General features: G+C 33.5%; 3 protein-coding genes across 6 annotated transcripts; 2 read left to right on the top strand and 1 right to left on the bottom strand.

The window, feature by feature from the left end:
• The first annotated feature begins 2,078 nt into the window (after window positions 1-2,078).
• On the top strand, window positions 2,079-2,657 carry LOC125187778 (defensin Ec-AMP-D1-like). The gene is made up of 2 exons (XM_048084411.2): window positions 2,079-2,232; window positions 2,331-2,657. The coding sequence occupies exons 1-2, from the start codon at window positions 2,160-2,162 to the stop codon at window positions 2,516-2,518; spliced, it is 261 nt and encodes an 86-aa protein (XP_047940368.1). The 5' UTR covers window positions 2,079-2,159; the 3' UTR covers window positions 2,519-2,657.
• A 1,914-nt stretch (window positions 2,658-4,571) lies between these two features.
• LOC125186514 (metal tolerance protein 10-like) lies at window positions 4,572-7,779 on the top strand. The gene is made up of 6 exons (XM_048082886.2): window positions 4,572-4,889; window positions 5,997-6,109; window positions 6,383-6,628; window positions 6,743-6,823; window positions 6,905-7,135; window positions 7,282-7,779. The coding sequence occupies exons 1-6, from the start codon at window positions 4,718-4,720 to the stop codon at window positions 7,624-7,626; spliced, it is 1,188 nt and encodes a 395-aa protein (XP_047938843.1). The 5' UTR covers window positions 4,572-4,717; the 3' UTR covers window positions 7,627-7,779.
• Window positions 7,780-9,865: 2,086 nt separating this feature from the next.
• CYCB3;1 (cyclin b3;1) lies at window positions 9,866-15,826 on the bottom strand. Of its 4 annotated transcripts, none has more exons than XM_048087540.2 (25): window positions 15,704-15,826; window positions 15,477-15,604; window positions 15,273-15,330; window positions 15,128-15,188; window positions 14,984-15,041; window positions 14,827-14,875; window positions 14,658-14,751; window positions 14,336-14,371; window positions 14,128-14,182; window positions 13,842-13,893; window positions 13,662-13,749; window positions 13,496-13,525; window positions 13,344-13,401; window positions 13,204-13,252; window positions 13,017-13,110; window positions 12,323-12,380; window positions 11,673-11,936; window positions 11,472-11,594; window positions 11,295-11,384; window positions 11,050-11,211; window positions 10,907-10,966; window positions 10,714-10,812; window positions 10,454-10,632; window positions 10,210-10,383; window positions 9,866-10,114 (listed from the first exon to the last, which is right to left on the bottom strand). In XM_048087540.2, the coding sequence occupies exons 2-24, from the start codon at window positions 15,489-15,491 to the stop codon at window positions 10,245-10,247; spliced, it is 1,971 nt and encodes a 656-aa protein (XP_047943497.2). In that variant the 5' UTR covers window positions 15,492-15,604; window positions 15,704-15,826; the 3' UTR covers window positions 9,866-10,114; window positions 10,210-10,244. The 4 variants fall into 4 exon arrangements, with proteins under 4 accessions (XP_047943497.2, XP_047943498.2, XP_047943499.2 ...); XM_048087541.2 differs by having other exon boundaries at window positions 15,128-15,185; XM_048087542.2 differs by lacking the exon at window positions 15,704-15,826 and having other exon boundaries at window positions 15,273-15,369.
• Window positions 15,827-18,213: the final 2,387 nt, after the last annotated feature.

Below are 18,213 nucleotides of genomic sequence, written 5' to 3'. Positions count from 1 at the left end.
GGCAGCAACCAAGTAAAGAACAGAGTTTTTTTGGGAAGATGAATTTTATACAAGGGGGTAGAAGCGGTTTTAGGTTTTTATGGCGCTTGAAATTGGAGTTTGGCTTGTTAATGAATTATGGCCCCGCTTGATGGCTTTGAAATAATGTACGAGTAATGTATGTGAACTAAATGTACAAGTACATGTATTGTTTTTTTTGAGGTTATGTTCCGGCTATAGCTTTATGATTCGTCGTTGCTCCATTTTTTGTCTTCATTTCCAACCACTGCAAAATGACAAATAAAGGTTTGAGAAAACTTTGATCAACCAAGTATATAGGCCGATAATTAGTAGCTGCATGGATGATTCTAAGTTGCTTTTCATCCATTTAGGTGGTGTTCAGTTTTCAAGATAAAATAATATCAAGATGCAATTTATAATTGAGTTGTGAGATTATTTTAGTCATAGGGGGGTTAGCTATGACTAATTATCCCATGATTATCCATCTAGGATTGAGTTGTGGGGTTGAATTTCATGAACCAAACACACTACAAATTTAATCCTGGATACAATATTGCAAACTGAACACCCCCTTAAAGTTTCCTCTCTCACACCCTCGTAAAGGGGTTCCATATATGCCAGAGTTATGTTGAAAAGTAAAATGCGAAAAATAAAAAAAACACTAAAAGCTTTATCGTCTACATTGTATTAAGCTTGAATTGTTCTTGTTGATATATAGTACATGAGTATTTATAGGAATCTAGATTAAATGTTCCTAAGAACTATACTATTGGAACTCTACATTATGATAATATCCTTTTACCAACATACTTGAGACTCACATGTTCTCTTTTCAACATGTTAAAATGAAGCACCCTAATTTTTATTAAGGCCATCTCCAACCATTTACACCAAACTCAAACCTATTTTGGATATATGTTATTAACACCAAAAGTAATTTTATTCCAATTATTTACACCAAACTCAAACCTAAAGAATATTCCATATCCACCTACTTTTTATACCTTTTCAATTACGCCTAAATACTTATTTAAATCACACACTAATCCCACATCATTATATCAACAAATTTAATTAAATAATAAAATAAATTTTCTTATACTTTTTAATTACTAAAAAAATACGCCAACTTGAAAATTAATATACACTTCACATGCTATGATAAAATTAATGCATAAATCAAAACATATTTAAAAATATCACAATTACATAAAAAAAACATACCATAATATGAATATAAAATTGAAAAAATTCAAGACTTGAAAGTTGTGATTGTTCCCAAAATTGATCAACTAGTGCAAGTCTAGAGGAGCATTTCATTTCTTTTTTGCGTCATATAAAGTCAAATACTTTTGAAATCGAGCATCTTCATTTGTTATTGTAATTTTGTTTTCGTGTTTTAGTTCACACCGATTTACAATATCTCAGATCATCTCCAATCATTTACACCAAACTTCAACTCATTTTTAAGTATATGTCACACTAGAAAATAATTTTACTTCAACCGTTTACATCAAATTTAAGATTTACACCATTTTTGGGATTTTGTCTCACAAAACTTTTGCAGTAACACCAAATATGTTGTTGTTTCACAAAAAAACCCAAAAATGGGTTTGAGTTTGGTGTATGGTTAGAGAAGATTCATACACCAAAACTCATATTTGGTGTATGGTTGGAGATGGTTTCATACAGTAAATTTTTGCAGTAACATCATATTTGGTGTAAATCGGTGGAAAACACAAAAAATGAGTTTGAATTTGGTGTATAATTGGAGATGAATTTTACACCAAATTAAATGGATTTTGGCGTATGGTTCAAACAATATTTTACTTCACTTTTATTTTACAATATTGTTATATGTAGAGACAAAAAAAAGGGGGGGGGGTTGGGCCGTGTGAGTTGTAATGAAATAATGAATTATAGGTGTATGAATTTGTATTTTTTTCTTTTCTAAGTTGAGGTAGCAGTAGAATGAATGGTAAAGAAAAAGTATATACATTTTGATCTCCAAGTACGTGTCGCAAGGCATGAACACAACAGGACATGTGTTGTTACATTACACCTGTACTATGTCTCACTGCACTCTCAGTGTCACTTGTATATATGGAGTAGTATTGAGGAGAAGATGCACACACAAACACACACAGAGGAAGAGCAATATGGGGAAAATTGGGAGCGGAAGAGGTTGCGTATGGGCTATTCTTATGCTGGTGCTGTTGTTGTTGGCAAGTGGTAAGTAGTTGAAGTGTATGTAATGTATATGCGTTTTGATATAAAGAATTTTAATAATAATAATAATAATAATAGAGGATTACTACTTTACTTGGCAGAAATGGGGGTGGCATCGGCATCGGCATCAGTGGGGGAGCAGAAGAGGACTTGTGAATCGAAGAGCCATCGGTTCAAGGGCACATGCCTAAGCAACAAAAACTGCGGGTCCGTGTGCAACACAGAGGGCTTCCACGGTGGCAAGTGCCGCGGCATCCGCAGGCGCTGTTTCTGCACCAGACCCTGTTGACTCAATATCATCTAAATAAGCCATAGCCTGTCCTAAATCCTAATCCTCTCATCTTCACTTGTATCACCACCCAACTCATCTCTTTTGAGTTCTACATATTGCTATCTTTATTTATAATGCCAAACTATTTCCGACTCCACTCTATTCATCACCAACTCTATCTACATTTTTCAATCTATTTTATTTTCAAACTTAGCCTTTCCTATAAAACACATTATTCTCCTCTCTCTGTTATTCTTTCTTTACCCGGTTCATGATTTTTTCAAAAAGTAGTAGTATTAAAAAAATGTGACATATAATTGAAACGGTAGCAAATTTGACTTCATTTGTTTTGTGTGTTTCGAAATGTGGCCCAACATGAAAATGGCCCAGGGCCGGAGTCCGGGCCTTGCGGAGGCGTCAACATGCTCTAGTTCGCTCACATTGTGCCACGTGGTAGAAGTGAAAGGGCAAAAAAGATCGAAAAAATGAAAAAATATCTAAACGTGATTATGTCTTTATCCGGAATTAGTTTATACTTTATAATGATAATCTTTTTTGTGCGGTACCAGAAATATGCATAACGCTATTATCATAGATACACATATAATAATTTCTTGTAAAGCTAAAGACAGTCTATGGGAGAGTTGTAGAATTGCATAAAGAATGAAGTGTTTGGTAGTTAAGCAGTACAAAATATTTACCAATATATTAATGTTTTTTTATCCATATTTGTCAAAATCCAATATTTGTCGAATTAAATTTAAAATAATTTAAAGTTCGGGTTCTTGGATGTTTTCCAAGAACTTAAATTGCAAGAAGGTTAAAAACTCCCCTAAACAGATTATAACTTGAATACTTTTCAGCTTTAAAGCATTAGTATGAAAATTACAAATTATTTAAAGTATCATAATTTAGATGATAATTGTCCTTTTTATGAATGCCAATGATTGAATGCACTTAAGTTAAGTTGAATGGTAGATGAGAATTAAGATAAAGATATGTTAGCCCCTCAAAAAAGAAAAGATAGAGACATGGATAGATATAAAGAGGAAAAAAGACAAGTAGATTATATTAAAAGACATTCATACTATTCTTTAAAAATTCAAGCACATAAATGCAAACCTTAATTTTTATGAACCAAATTTGAATACAACTCTATTAGTTATTGTAATTTGTAAACTAAGGGCTTGTTTGATAAGTGACCTAGAATATACCTAGGTTAGTTAGTGATCTAGATTTAATGGCTTGTTTGATAAGTGACCTAGAATATACCTAGGTTAGTCAGTGATCTAGATTTAAAGCCAAGTTAGGAAAAGATATGATTTTAATAACAAATCAATACTTCCTCCGTCTATGAAAAATAGACCGCATTGTGAATGACATGAGTTTTAATATAGAATTGGTAAATACTTCCTCCGTCTACTAAAAATAGACCGCATTGTGAATGACATGAGTTTTAATATAGAATTGGTAAAAAAAGAGAGAAATAGTGTTAGTAGATAGTGGAGTCTGTTTAATTGTGTTAGGTAGCAAATATGAAGTCCTTTTTCAAATGTGGTCTATTTTTCGTGGACGAATGGAGTATGGAGTATTGTTTTTCAATATACCAAATTAATACTACTACTATCAAAATACATAATTTGTGATATTAATATTTGAACGCACGACAAAAATTATTGCTGACATTATATACCATGCACATAAAACATAGAATATCATTAATAAGATTGATAACTAAAATAAGAAATGTCAACTATTATTTTCGAAAATAATGAAATCCTTAGAATGCCCTAAAATACTTTATTAACTTGATTGCCACTTTTCTAAAGTAATTTAAGTAGTAGATAAAGTCACATGAGCCCGAAACAAAAGAGAAAGAATTAGGTAGGCTGTTTCTTCTAGTATTTCCTTTGTTCTGATAACTCAAATAAAATCAGTCAATTATAAACCTAACAAAGTCAGATGAATTTTTAATATAATTAACAAATTAATTTTTTTCGTCAAAAATATTGAAGTCCTATTTATGATCAAATTGAATAAACGTATTCTAATACAATTCGAAAACTAAACAAGGCCGTAGTACGTATATAAATATCCCAACTTCCCATGATTATCTCAATACAGATTCAAATCGCGTGTAGTTTCTATGTACCCACATTGCATCCCAACCTTTCCGAATTCCACCCAAAATCGAAAACCTAAATTAAACCTCACAGAATGGAGAGTGCCAGCGGCGCCGCCGTTGTGAACGAAAGCCGCAGAGAGTTGTTGAGCGCCGATACGATCCAGCCGTCGTGGAGGCTCAACTTGGACGCGTTCCGCTTGCCGGAGCGCGAGTCCGACAATCGTCACTCCACTTTCAACATCCGGCGTCTCTTCAGGAACAAAAGTATGTTTCTGCATATTCTTAATATATATCGCATATTTCCTGAATTTTCCGCGGAGAATATTAGGGGAACTGTGTCAAAAGTGTATCAAATAAGTAAGCCGTGTGAATCATGTATAAATAAACACTCCTTTTCCCCTGATGCACGCGGTGGATACAGATATGTTATAGAATATGAATAATTCCGGATCCTATTCTCCTTTTTTTGGATTTTTCTTTCCAGTCATGTCTCCTTCCAAATTTTTTTATTCAACTTTGAATATGTCCTTTTGTTATGTGCTCCTTCAGGTGATAATTTGATCTGATTTCTCTGACTAAGGTTCAAATGTTGAAGTCTGTCTTTTGCAGAAACAATTCTCTGGTTGTAATTTAACGGCAGCCACAATAGACTCTATATATACGCTTTAAAATATTTAGTATCGATCTCTAAAATCTCCTTATACGTTTTTATTAACGGAATAAGAAAGACGATTTTGTTTGATGATTCCGGATCTGAAAACGTAATTGTACACGATCGATGTTTCTGTATATATCAATATATCATGCGTGTGTGATGATGATGGTGGCGGCGGTTTTAGATGATTTGGTTGTTGGTGGATATTTGTTAAGTTAGATATTTATGATGTTGGTGGTGATTTTAATTTATCAATTTAATATATTCTTCACGCATTACTAAAAATAAAGTATTATGGTCATCTATATTAAATTGATAATAGTACTACATATTTTACCACAAGTAACATGTGGTAGTAGTTAATAATTATCACTTGATTTTAGTTAGGTCAAAATAGTTTATAGGTAGTTTGATATTTATTCACATATTTCAGATTTTGTTTATTGACGTTTTGTTATATACTAGTACATCCGCTGGCTGCCTACATAGATATAGGATAATTTGGCCTTGCCTTAAAAGAAATACATTCGAGGGCAATATTTTCTTGAATTTAAAAATAGATATGCATACACAATAAAATGTTTTATGAGTACTTAATTCTTCATTAAATTGGCGCTTTGTTTCTTAATCTTGTTAGCTTGTCCGGTTTTAATTAATTTCCGCATAAGGGTTTACTCTGAGTTCAATGTAAATATGTGATCATTTTTTTCCTGCAGGAAAACAACGAAAAGTTGCAGAGTATTACAAAAAGCAGGAAAGACTTCTGGAAGGATTCAATGAAATGGAGACAATCCATGTATCTGGTGCTTTAGCAGATGCTCTTACTGAGGTTCTTAACCTCACTTAACCTGTCATACTCAGAAGAAAACGCACATGATACTTTTAAAAGTGAAGCAGAAATAACCACATTAATACTTGTGAATCAGTGCTCATCCCTGTATCACTCATAACTTCAATTTATTCTGATACTTGCTGCTTTGACTAATACTGCTACTTTTCCGTTTTTTATTCTTTTTATAATTTATGTCTTCTTTGCCCTGTTTTAAGATTGTGTTAAATCATCCTTGTTTTTATGGCTTATTCTGCTCTTATATCTTTCCAGGATCAACTGAAACAGCTTGCAAAGAGTGAGAGGCTAGCTGTTCACATATCTAACTTTGCCAATCTGATCCTTTTCATTGCAAAAGTGTATGCTTCATTTGAGAGCAGATCTTTAGCTGTCATTGCATCAACCATGGATTCTTTCCTGGACCTCTTATCTGGGCTGATCTTGTGGTTTACATCCTATGCTATGAAAAATCCGAACCAGTATCATTATCCAATTGGAAAGAAAAGGATGCAACCAGTGGTAAGATTTGGCATCTGCTTCGAAATAAAATAACACACTTATTATAGGGCATATTAGCTAGCAAGATGAGCTCTTTAAAAATATGACTCCTTTAATTGAGTATGTCTTTTACAGGGCATCATTGTTTTTGCTTCTGTTATGGCAACACTGGGATTGCAAATTATACTGGAGTCTGTTCGGCAACTGATATCAAAGGTATTTCATCTTTAAAGAATTGAATTAGCTCTAGTTCTCTAAATTGGTTTACACCAACAATTTTTTTTTCTCGTGGAACAGACTGGCCCTGAGATGAACCATAACCAAGAGATGTGGATGATAGGCATCATGGTATCTGTAACTGTAGTGAAGTTTGCACTTATGGTTTATTGCCGCCGATTTAAGAATGAGATTGTGAGAACCTATGCTCAAGATCATTTCTTTGATGTCATCACCAACTCTGTCGGATTAGCCACTGCTGTTTTGGCGGTCCGTTTCTACTGGTGGATAGATCCTACAGGAGCCATGATGGTGAGTACACTCAATTAGCATTTAATTACCAATGCAGGCAAAAACATCCATTCTCTCATTATGCATGCCATAATTCAATCAGATTCATGCTTATTAGGCTTTATATATGTTCTATGTTGCCAATGCTATTCGACTCTATGTTTCAGATTGCAATTTACACAATCAGCACTTGGAGTAGGACTGTCTTTGAAAACGTGGGGTCGCTAATTGGAAGAACAGCACCTCCAGATTTCCTAACGAAATTGACATATCTGATATGGAATCATCATGAGGAAATTCAGCACATTGACACAGTAAGGGCATACACATTTGGTACACATTACTTTGTGGAGGTTGACATTGTGCTTCCGCAAACTATGATGCTGGGCGAAGCACATAATATTGGCGAAACGCTACAAGAAAAGCTCGAGCAACTGTCTGAGGTGGAGAGAGCATTTGTTCACATTGACTTTGAGTTCACTCATAGACCGGAGCACAAGAGCAAAGTCTGAGCAGCTAATAATTTAAAACCCTCTGGCTTCTACTATATATATCCATGAGTAACTGTACATTAACTATACTTTAGTATTCGTTTAAGTTTTAGGCTTCCTTGTTTTAAAACATGTTTTTGTCTATTAATTGATCATGTTTATAGTGCTTCTACATTTTCTTCCCCCTTCTCGTGATTATATTTGCATATGGAGTATTGCATAATCTATATTCTCGTTGACCCTTTTTTATAAGTGTCTGGTTGGCTTCGGATTTGATGGAAAAATAAATTATGAAGAAAATAACTTCTTCATACTATGCCCCATTTTGATGAGGGGTAGTGAATAACTACTGAGTATAACTTGTCAGATTAAGAATCTTGGCTTTAATGGCTTTCAATCCTGACGATTCGTGTTGCTGCAAACTAAGAAATCTTTACACCTAAATTTTTGCAATGATAAACGACTTATATGGTAATTTATTCAAGAGGAATGATATGCTGCGGTCCTTTACATGAGCGCCACTTAGGCGACTGCTGACGTGGCAGTGACATAATATTTTTTGTTTCTCTCAATATTCTCCTCCTCTTTTTATTAATTTCTCTCTCTGCAAACAGCACTTATGTTCTTCTGCCATGGATTGCATATCCGAAAATTTTATTCTTATTGAGATGTTCATTCTTCTGTGCAAAACAATTAAATTCAGTAGTCAATTCGTTCCGATGAGTTTTATCTATTGGAAAATCTGGCCAAAACAATATCTGCAAATTTCGACATCCTAGTACATAGTAGTACTCTTCTACTTCTCTAGCTCTGCAAATTCTCCATTTTCTTTGCAATAAAAAAGCAATATCTCTTTCATTTTTGTTTAGAGAGAATGAGAAACCAATTATTGTGATAAAGGGGTATGATTGAAAATTTTCATTTTGTTAGTGAAAACTAATTGCAGAAATTTTAGGAATGATTCAATATCACGGCACCCATTCCTTTTATTTTTCTTCAATGAATTTCTCTCCTCAGTAGCACGTTCTTCTTTAAAAGACATCCCTGCAATATTGCCTGCGCAATTCTCTTTCTCTTCTTTAATTTTCTTCTCAATTCTTTCTTTATCACAATAAAGAATACGCCAAAAATGATGAAGTACTATGCAATTTTCAATTTCAGACCACAATTCACTCTTGATTTTTCTCACCCTTCCTCTTTCTAGGTGATAATTATCGTCAACAGCCCTCAACCACTTTCAAATAGAAGAATTATTTCCAGAATGAGCAGTGAAACACAAATAGAAGAAAACGCAAATACCGCGTCGTTGATAGCAAAAACCATTTGATGAAATAACTGAAAATAAATATTATAGGCATGACGAGGAGAGAATTGAGAAAATGAGTAGGAATTTGATTAAAATTGCTCAGATGGATTTTGATTCTCACACAATATATGCAGAGAATTGACGAGATTAGAATCGAGCAAGAAAGAATAAAATAGTCAATCTTCTTCTTCTTTATCAATCATCCTTCCACAGATATCAGAAAGTTGCTAAATGTAACCATGGCTTCTGATTGTGATTTAAAAAATACTAAGAAATTAAACGGAGAAAATTGTGGAAAATAGGTAGAGATCGGACTTTTTCAATTTTGCAGAGGGGGAGTAGGTTTTCGAAGCAGAGAGGAGAGAGAAATTCAGAAGAAAACTAAAAGGAAGGAGTGCGTGAGCGGTGGGTGATCTGGAATTGTCGCTCAAGAGTCGCTCATTAAGAGTCGCTCAGCAGATCAAAACTGATTTATTCAATAAATTACACTAAATTTATAAACACGAATGTCATGGCTTTCCGCCAATTCCTACAACAAACTAACCAATTTGATTACAAAACCAAAAAAAAATTGGTTTTAAAAATGTTTAAATTACAAACCATCTTTCACATCAAGGCTCAATTTTCTTTGAATAAACCAGTACATGTTTAATTTCATTTGCACACAATCAAATCAAGCTCATAATACAAAATCACCAGTTTTTAAGTACTCTCCAATTTTTGTTGGTCGCGATACACAACATGAATTAGTCGGATCACGAATTATCCGATACCTGCTACCTGTTTTACACCCTTATCGTATTATCATGTAGCTAGAGGACGGAATGGTGAAATGTCAGTTTAGGATGTAGTATCATGTATGAGTGGTCCTTCTTGATTTGAGTTTTTACTACTCCTAGTAAATAAGCCAATGACCATGGCTACCGTCAACTCTCGAAAGAATCGGCGAGCCAATTGGAATGAAAAGAGGATCTCCATATATGCGTTGCATATAGGCAAAAATCATCATTACATGTGACTATGTTCTGGAATTTAAAATTTTTCCATCAACATAAAAACAGAGATGATGAAGTCGTCATCTTTTTCTAATTTCAACACAAGAATAATAGCCCCATACTTTTTGTGATATTCTATGTTAGCAACGCTACATCCGACCAACAACTATGTTTACATAATACATACACACTCTTGTGATACAACTTCCTGCATGAAAGAAAACAAGACGACTCAACATTTTATTTGGGACAATAATCTTAGCAATTAAGGGAGAGGTTAAGTTAAGTAAGAGAAAGACATACATCGCAGTTGAGCAGGGAGAGAGGCATCTCATCTATCATGAAGGAAGCCTGTCCAGAGGCTTTATAGTTGCAGAAACCTTGGAGCGGTCGAGCTTTGCATATTTCTCAGAAGTGACCTTCAACACAGATGTTTTGGCTGCTTTGTGAAACTTGAGTATCATCTCCACACAACCCCTGCACAATTCCAAAGTCTAAGAGAAAGCCTAATAGTTTAAATTCCCTCAATATCCAACAGAGAGCCTACCTGATTTGGGATTCTTCATAACGTGTATGTTTCGTTAGTAGTGGAGTCCATCGCGGACTCAATCCCATTGTGCATCGTGCAACAAAGATTGCAGATGCACAGAGCATTGAGGGCTTGTAGTTCAAGGCTTCATATTCGACTAAGCATAGCTCAATGAGGTAAAAAGCTAATCGTTCAAGCTGGGCCCACCAAATAGAAAGTGATTGTTAGTTACTCTACTTGATTGAAGAGACATTATTGCACAAATTTTTACAGCATACCTTTGTGTCAGATTGAGCCGCCTTGAGAAATCTAAGCATGAAAACATAGGCAGTTGGCTGGTTAAGACGGAACTTCAATTTCTTCAAGATTATCTTTTCCTGAAACTCACAAGTTGGTACAAACTTCATCTTTTTGCAAACAGAAAATAATGCTGTGCAAGCAATCAATAAAGAAAGATCTGCCTGCACTCACCATTTTCAGCATTTGATCCTTAGTATATGACTCGGCTGAGATGCTTATTAAGTCAGTAACCTGTGGTTACCAAGAAATCGAGAGATAAGTTTTCTACTTAATGAGAGTTTTACAGTCTGAGATTGAATGCATGAATATATTACCCGGGGATGCCAAAAGTCTTCATATTTGGATGCCAACAGGAGAGCAGTAAGGCCCACTAATTGCATTTCATTCTTCTTAATGCAGTCGATGGAGAGGTATCGATCTAAGAGTGTAACAGTGAGGAAAAGTGTTTCCTCCATCAACTCAAACCTTTGATGAACCTGCAACCAAATGGTTGTGAGAGGGAAACCAGAAGGTGCAGAAACCACTAAAAGACAAGCAATGATGTTGATAAGAATGAGACCTCAATAAGCCAATTGATTAATATACCACGCATTTGTGGTGCAATATCTTTTTGTGTTTCCAAGTAGTTCTTCAGCGAAGGATTCTGTGCCTGCAAAAGGTTTCAGAGAAAGACTTTATAAGAAATGCAAAAAAGTTATGTACTAGTAAAATGATGAAAAGTAGGAATGTGGTTCACCTCCATAACCCAATAGTATTGGTATATATCATCAACGTAATCAGAAACTTCAAGATGGTTACGATCATCATATATATCTGGTAGAGTTTCCTGGGATGCAACTTTACTACATTCTTTAAGCAACTGCAAAAGTGGCCATAATCAACTATCAAGTTGGCAAGCAAATTTTAGAGGTGTTGATTACATGGATACTAAAAAAACCTTTGATCTGGACATTAGTGACGAAATAAATGAATTCCTGCGATCAGATCTTCTCCTTTGAACACTAGTGCTAGAAATATCCTCCTCATGGGCAGGTTCAACTTGGGATACAACAGAAGGAATGTTTTTTATTACAGAAACCTTGTCCTCCTTTCTCTTGGATAAATCTGCTGGTCGAGAAGTCACTTTCTTTACAGTGGCTATCTGGATTGGTTTCGAATTTCTTCGAGTGCTGAGAGCTGTAATTGTTCTTTCTCCAGTCAGCTGGAATTTAAGTGACAGAAAATTTTCTCAGTATATCTGTAACAGTATGCTGGATCTGATTAAAACTCCAACCAGAAACTATATATATGTTCTTCATCTCATTGTAGCATTGATATAAATGCATTTTGCTTTTGAATTTTTAAGTAGAGGAAGAAACACATATCCATATATTTCAGTATCATACTATCATAATCAGAAGTTGTTAAATTTATCTGTCATCATTATTATCCATTCTCGGATTAGTTTACTTTGAGTGACAAAATATATGTAGGAAGAAAATGTGTTAATTGAATCTAGCAAGTAACCAATCAAACGAATAGCTAGTGTAATAACAACAAAAAATTTGGAAGGAGAAAAGAAGAAAAAATATATAAGGGTTCACTTACTTTAATAGATTTTCTAGATCTCACTCCAGCTTCCACTTTGGTTTCAGCCCTCGGTGGCCTGAAAACAACACGCCACATTGAAAAACAATGCAAAAAAGAAAACAATGCACAAAATGAAAACATAACACATGTTAAAAACTCAGACTCTTCCTTAGAGAATTTCATTGCTTTAAAGAAAAATCTATCAGCTGAGTCTAAATAAATACTGATACATTAGGGTTCAAGAACATGCTACAATGAAAACCTGACCAGACAAATATAAAGCCAACTCCAAAAGCTGTTTTAGAGGATGTCAAGCATCATATCCCGATTGAAGAAAATGAATCACACAAGTCACAAAGACTAGATGAGGGAATGGTTCATATTTAGAGTGTTTGATCTTGAGAGGCATACTAAAGCATTAAAGTACTGCCAGTTCACAACTCATATCCCACATTAAATCCATTTGTTATATGCTGACAGATATTCTCCTTCTTACTAAGTTTCTTCTCTCTCCCAGAAAAGTGTATATATATGTTATGTAGAGATCTAACTACAAAGCAGGAAAATTTGGAATGTTGGGTAAAACCACCAAGATAAAAAAAAAATACAACTTCTTCCTAGTGAAGAGTTGCCCCATAAAATGGGTAGAATTAGTAACTTCAGAAGCTTAAAAATGTAAAACATAATCAAAATTCTTAGACGTATGACGTACATTGATCTGAAGCCATCACTAACTCTACTCCCCAAAGGACGGCGACTAGGATTGCTCGGTTTTGGTGCAACACTTGCCCTAGAGTTGGTGTTAACTGAATTCACAAAAAGTTTACAAATATTGATTAGTAATACACTCATGAGTCTCTCTCAAAGAAATACCGAATTAAGCCTGATAGAAAGCTCACCAGGGAATCCATGTTTTACCCTAAAGTTACTTGACCTCTCAGAATTTCCCTGTTGTTGTAACAAATAAAAGGGACTACATCACACTTGCAGCTTATCAAGTCACAAGACAATATAAAGTCAGATGGTATAACGTCAAAACCTTTGTTGTGCCACTTGTTTCTACTCTGCTGGCCTGCTTTATTGTTGGCAATGATTTCCTATTAAACCATCATAAACAACAAAAACAGGAACATTAATACCTGTGAAATCAAATACATTTAAAATGAAATAGAAATTAGTGGGAGCTTAAACCTTGTCAGAATAGTATTTCTAACTGATTTCCTGAAACCGAAAGGAAAGGAAAAAAAACTCATTAAAAAACATGCATAATAAAAGTAATAGAGTTGGAAGATTTGCAAAAACTAGCGAAGCAACAAAAATTCTGGTTTAAAAAATGGTTAGCAATTTTTGAGTTCACCTTCCGGTAACAGTTGTAGTCAGTGAGTTACGGCTTTGAGCTTTCATCCTTGGCTCACCAGAGATAGTCTTAACATTTTCTTTGACAACTGTTATTCATTAAAAAGGAACACAATGAGATAAACAGATCTTCATCAGTGGAGTACTTTTTTATGCGGTGACAAGAAATACTGATACTTACGGTTCTTTGAAATCTGATCTGTATCTTTGGTTGAATCTAGAGCTACGATTTCCTGTTTCACACAACACCAGACCTTAAATTCTCTTAAAAATATTGGCACAGGAATTGTCACCCAATTCTTGATACTGCTTTAGACCATTTTAGTCTTTCATAACTTGATTCAATTGAAGTGAAACTTCGGGTGCTAAAAGCTCCATATTTGAGAATTATCAACCATTTCCAAATTCAATTATGCGTGTGAACTAATTTAGTGGGAACAGATTTGTAATGATATTCATTAGCATACCGCAGAAAGTTTGCTTGACAAACTACTGTCCCTCTTTCCCAAATCAACAGCACCACTGCGAGACAGATACCAACAGAAAGCAAATGAATCACACCAATGAATAAACATGTATCAGGACACATTCTAACAAAAAAATAAAAAATTGTGGATAATCAAAGCAACACAGGGAAAGGTTAATATAGTTTCAAGAGTTGAAAGTTACACTAACCTTTTTTGAAGCAACACCACCTTGTCTTTGCCCTTCCTGTAGTGAGATGGAAATCAGAAATATAAAAATCTTAATTACATTAGACAGAGGAACTGAATGATCAAATCCCTAAGATTTCTTCTTTCATCTCTTTCTTTATTTATTCTCTGTTTGAGATTAAAACAATCTAAATCGATGCATTTGACAGATCACTTGAAGATTGTTCAGATATATATCCATTTAAGACAGCTTTTCATCATACACTCCTTCAAACAATAACGAGAGAAATCTCCTACATGTAAAGAGCAGTATTGTTTGGATGCTGAAAATCTAAACTACTTACCCAGATTTAGAGATTTTTCCTTGGTCAGTTTTTGAAAAGGTGCAGTTCCCATTGCCAATATCAGACAAAACTTTCCTTTCAACTCTAGAAGTCACTGCGGGATGAACCAATTATTCAGAATACAAACACATGATTACTCGGTATTCTATACAGAATTTGTGAGACTTACAAGATTTAAATGGTTTACTTTTTCCCTTCTCCGAATTCTTGACACCACTCTATAAACAGACAGGAAAGGGAAATTCTCAAAATAATTAGTCCATAGAGAAAAATGGAAGCCCCATACATAAAATCAAGAAAAACAATTGAAAAAAAAATAGGCTAACCTTTGAATCATTGGCATTTAGAACATAACCTCCAGTTTTACATGTAGCAGACTGTCTTCTGCATATTAACATATAGATAGAAATTAGAAAACATAAAACCTTAATCAAAACAGAAAAATACTTAGCCTAACAACAAACACTTACTTGGTTCGATTGTTAAGAGTGTCAACTTCCACATATATCTTGAAATTGCTTACTTCTCCTACTTGAGAATGAGGAACATACTGAGTCAGCACTAAATCAAAATTTTGGGGAACATAGCAACTCAATTACTTAAAACAGAAATTACCGGGCTTGCTCATCTTTTGTTTATCTGCCGTTTTCTCTCTACGAGTATCCAATCTGCCCTAAATTGGTAAAAACATCAACTATTAAGTTTCTCTTTACTGTCAATAAAATCACAAAATCAATTAATTAAAAAATGAACTTAATTCCAGCCTACGAGAGAGTAAATTATAATTCTAATGCGGTGAAACAAAATTAGGAGTGTAACCTTAACAGCCACCATATCTTTCTTCAATCGAACGGTTAACTTTTTCTTCCGATTCTGAACTACTGGACTCCTCGCAATGTACTTAGGATTCTTCACGATTCTTCAATAAATCTTTGTATTTTACTCCTCTGTTACAAATATGGATGGGGACGAAAGAATCAAAAGGTATAAGCTTCGAACATAAATACCTAATCGAATAATTAAAGGATAATATTGGGCGGGCTTACCTTGTTGTTTGAGATCGATTGAGAAGGAAAGTGGATTGATTGCTGGTTTGAATATGGCACAGTCACTGTACCGTTTGAACTTTGAATTCTAATTTCTCTATTTTTCTTTATTGAACCATTTTCAATATATTCAAATTATAGCTTGATAAAACATGAAAAAAAAATTAGATACTCGCAATTAAATAGGAGAGTAGAATTTCTATCTTTCTTTAGTTGCCTTTTTCTTTTTACTCTTGTTTATAATTTAGTTTGTTTATTTTCTATATTGTACCACATTTTCTTTTATTTTGTGTTATTTTATTGTGTTGTATTTCAATATATGAACACTCTAGATACTCTTAATTTTTATCATAAATTTTAAATGTTTACAAGATAATTTAAATGACTTTTTATATTTTAAAAATTTATTAACTAATAATAAAACTTATACTCCCTCTTCCTAATTAAGTTGAAACTAAAATTTTAAGTACGAAGATTAAATTGTGTTGATGGATTAATAAAAAATAAAATAGGAGAAATAGATAATGTAGATAAGAGAGAGTAAAACGGATGACTAAATAAAATAAAAGTGGTTATATGTTTTTTTTTAATTAGGAAAAAAATGACTTATTTAGTTCTATACATATACAAAAGACAAGTTTTGACCATCATTTTGAATGTTTATAAGATTGGGTAACATCTTGAAAATTTAGGAGTTTTGGGTGATTGTTGTAAAAGATTTCGTAACGTTTTAATAAAATCACATAATAACTCCCTAAATAATGTAGGCATATATAGCTACCGATAGTGTGCGTAAAATATTAAAATTAATGACTTTTGAAATCTATGGCCAAATAATGTAACCCGTATGTAACGGCCGATGATGTGGTGATTATGGTATAGCTATGTCATTAAATTTAATGATTTATGAGGAGTTTTCAATTTATGCGTTTTTTAACATTTCAAATCTATGACTAAATGTATCCATTGATTAAATCATAAATTAATATTCATTTTAATTATTATTGATTACCTAGAAAATGCATTTTTGTTTCTATAATGTATAGTGAAATTTAAAAGGTTTTAGAAATTATTGGTAGCCTTTAGTTTTTGTCTATAAATACATGTTCTTTCGTTGTAGAATTATCTTTTCAGTGCAGACATTAAATATATTTTAAAATTGCTTCCTCAAGGGATTCAACTTCAGCAGTCGACGACGGGAGCTCTTTTGCAACGTTTAATGGAGTCGGAGGCGATGGAGATATAGTCCTGTAAAAAGGCAAAGAGCTGAAGACGCGAGTCGGAGGCTGTGGAGATAGGGTCGTGTAAGAGAGGTGAAAAGAAAATAGCACTTTTAAATCTTATTTTAAGATCATTCCCTATTTGAGTGTTTTAGTTCATAATTAAGTTTTTTCCTAATGTTATTATTTTTTATTTTTTGTTAATTTTGTTTGAATATTTTCTATATTAGCTATAATAGTTATTTTTTCTGGAATAAAGAAATAACAGAAGCTGGCTATCTATAACATTTGGAAGCTAAAATTGTACATTTGTCGCCAACTTTATTACTATCATAGTTTTCATGCAAAGAAAACACTCAAACTCAATGAAATGGCGAAAGGAAGCAAAGATGATGAAGAACGTAAAATATCACTTTTTTTTGCGCACGTACATAACATAAATCATCAGTTTGGAGATTAAGGAGAAAAATAAGGTTGAGGTAAAGAGTCACCGATAGTTCCATAGGATTTATCCAAAGAAAACACCCTAAGTCAACGAAATGGCGAAAAGGAGCAAAGAAGATGAAGAACATAAAATATCACATTCTTTATGCGCACGTACATAAATCATCAAATTGGAAACTAAAGAGGAAAATAAGGTTGAGATACAGAGTCAACGATAGTTTAGTCCTTTCAGGTATAAATAAGTAGGGGAAAAGTTACAGCACATTGATGATGGTGAGTGTTTTGTTGGGTTTTTGTTTTACTATTTAATTTTCTTTATTTTATTAGATTTACATACTCTTGGTATATATTTATATTTTTTTATTCTTATGTAATGATATTATTATTTATTTTAATTTATTTATTCATACTATCAAAATAAGAGTAAAAAATATTCTAAGTCGCGCATAGTGCGTGGGTTAATACTAGTTCAAAATAAAGAACACGACTCATCTAAATTGAAATGAAGAGAGTAGTTATTAAAAATATATGAAAAATAAATAATTAGGTCCGATCTGCCAATCTGGTCACTGATGGAAGTAATATTACGTATAATTCTGGACCAATTGTAGAGTGGCTCCACGATGAAAGATATAATAGTGCGCTAGTGACACAATGAAGGCGTTCAAGTATCTGTTTTAGACATTTGAACCATGTTTTGATACATTTCACGTTTGCAAACAATTGATGAACTCATCTACATGGAAGGCTTAGAGTTAGAGGTAAATTTTTTATAGTTGTTGGAATTGATTCAAACAAAGTGTCTATTTGTGACTACATCGTGAAACTAGTTATAGTTAGAATTTA

Source organism: Salvia hispanica, chromosome 5, assembly GCF_029641045.1.
Source record: "Salvia hispanica isolate PSC_SH4W2 chromosome 5, Shi_PSC_v1, whole genome shotgun sequence".
Classification (NCBI taxonomy): domain Eukaryota; kingdom Viridiplantae; phylum Streptophyta; class Magnoliopsida; order Lamiales; family Lamiaceae; genus Salvia; species Salvia hispanica.
The sequence above is the reverse complement of the archived record's forward strand: the minus strand, read 5'-3'. Positions and strand labels throughout refer to the sequence as shown.

Bases quoted from the DNA above. Each gene is read 5' to 3' on its own strand.
- LOC125186514 (XM_048082886.2), top strand. From the start codon at position 4,718: ATGGAGAGTGCCAGCGGCGCCGCCGTTGTGAACGAAAGCCGCAGAGAG. The intron at 6,824-6,904 runs GTATTTCATCTT...CTCGTGGAACAG, and splicing joins TTCGGCAACTGATATCAAAG to ACTGGCCCTGAGATGAACCA. The intron at 7,136-7,281 runs GTGAGTACACTC...TCTATGTTTCAG, and splicing joins ATCCTACAGGAGCCATGATG to ATTGCAATTTACACAATCAG.
- LOC125187778 (XM_048084411.2), top strand. From the start codon at position 2,160: ATGGGGAAAATTGGGAGCGGAAGAGGTTGCGTATGGGCTATTCTTATG. The intron at 2,233-2,330 runs GTAAGTAGTTGA...TTTACTTGGCAG, and splicing joins GCTGTTGTTGTTGGCAAGTG to AAATGGGGGTGGCATCGGCA.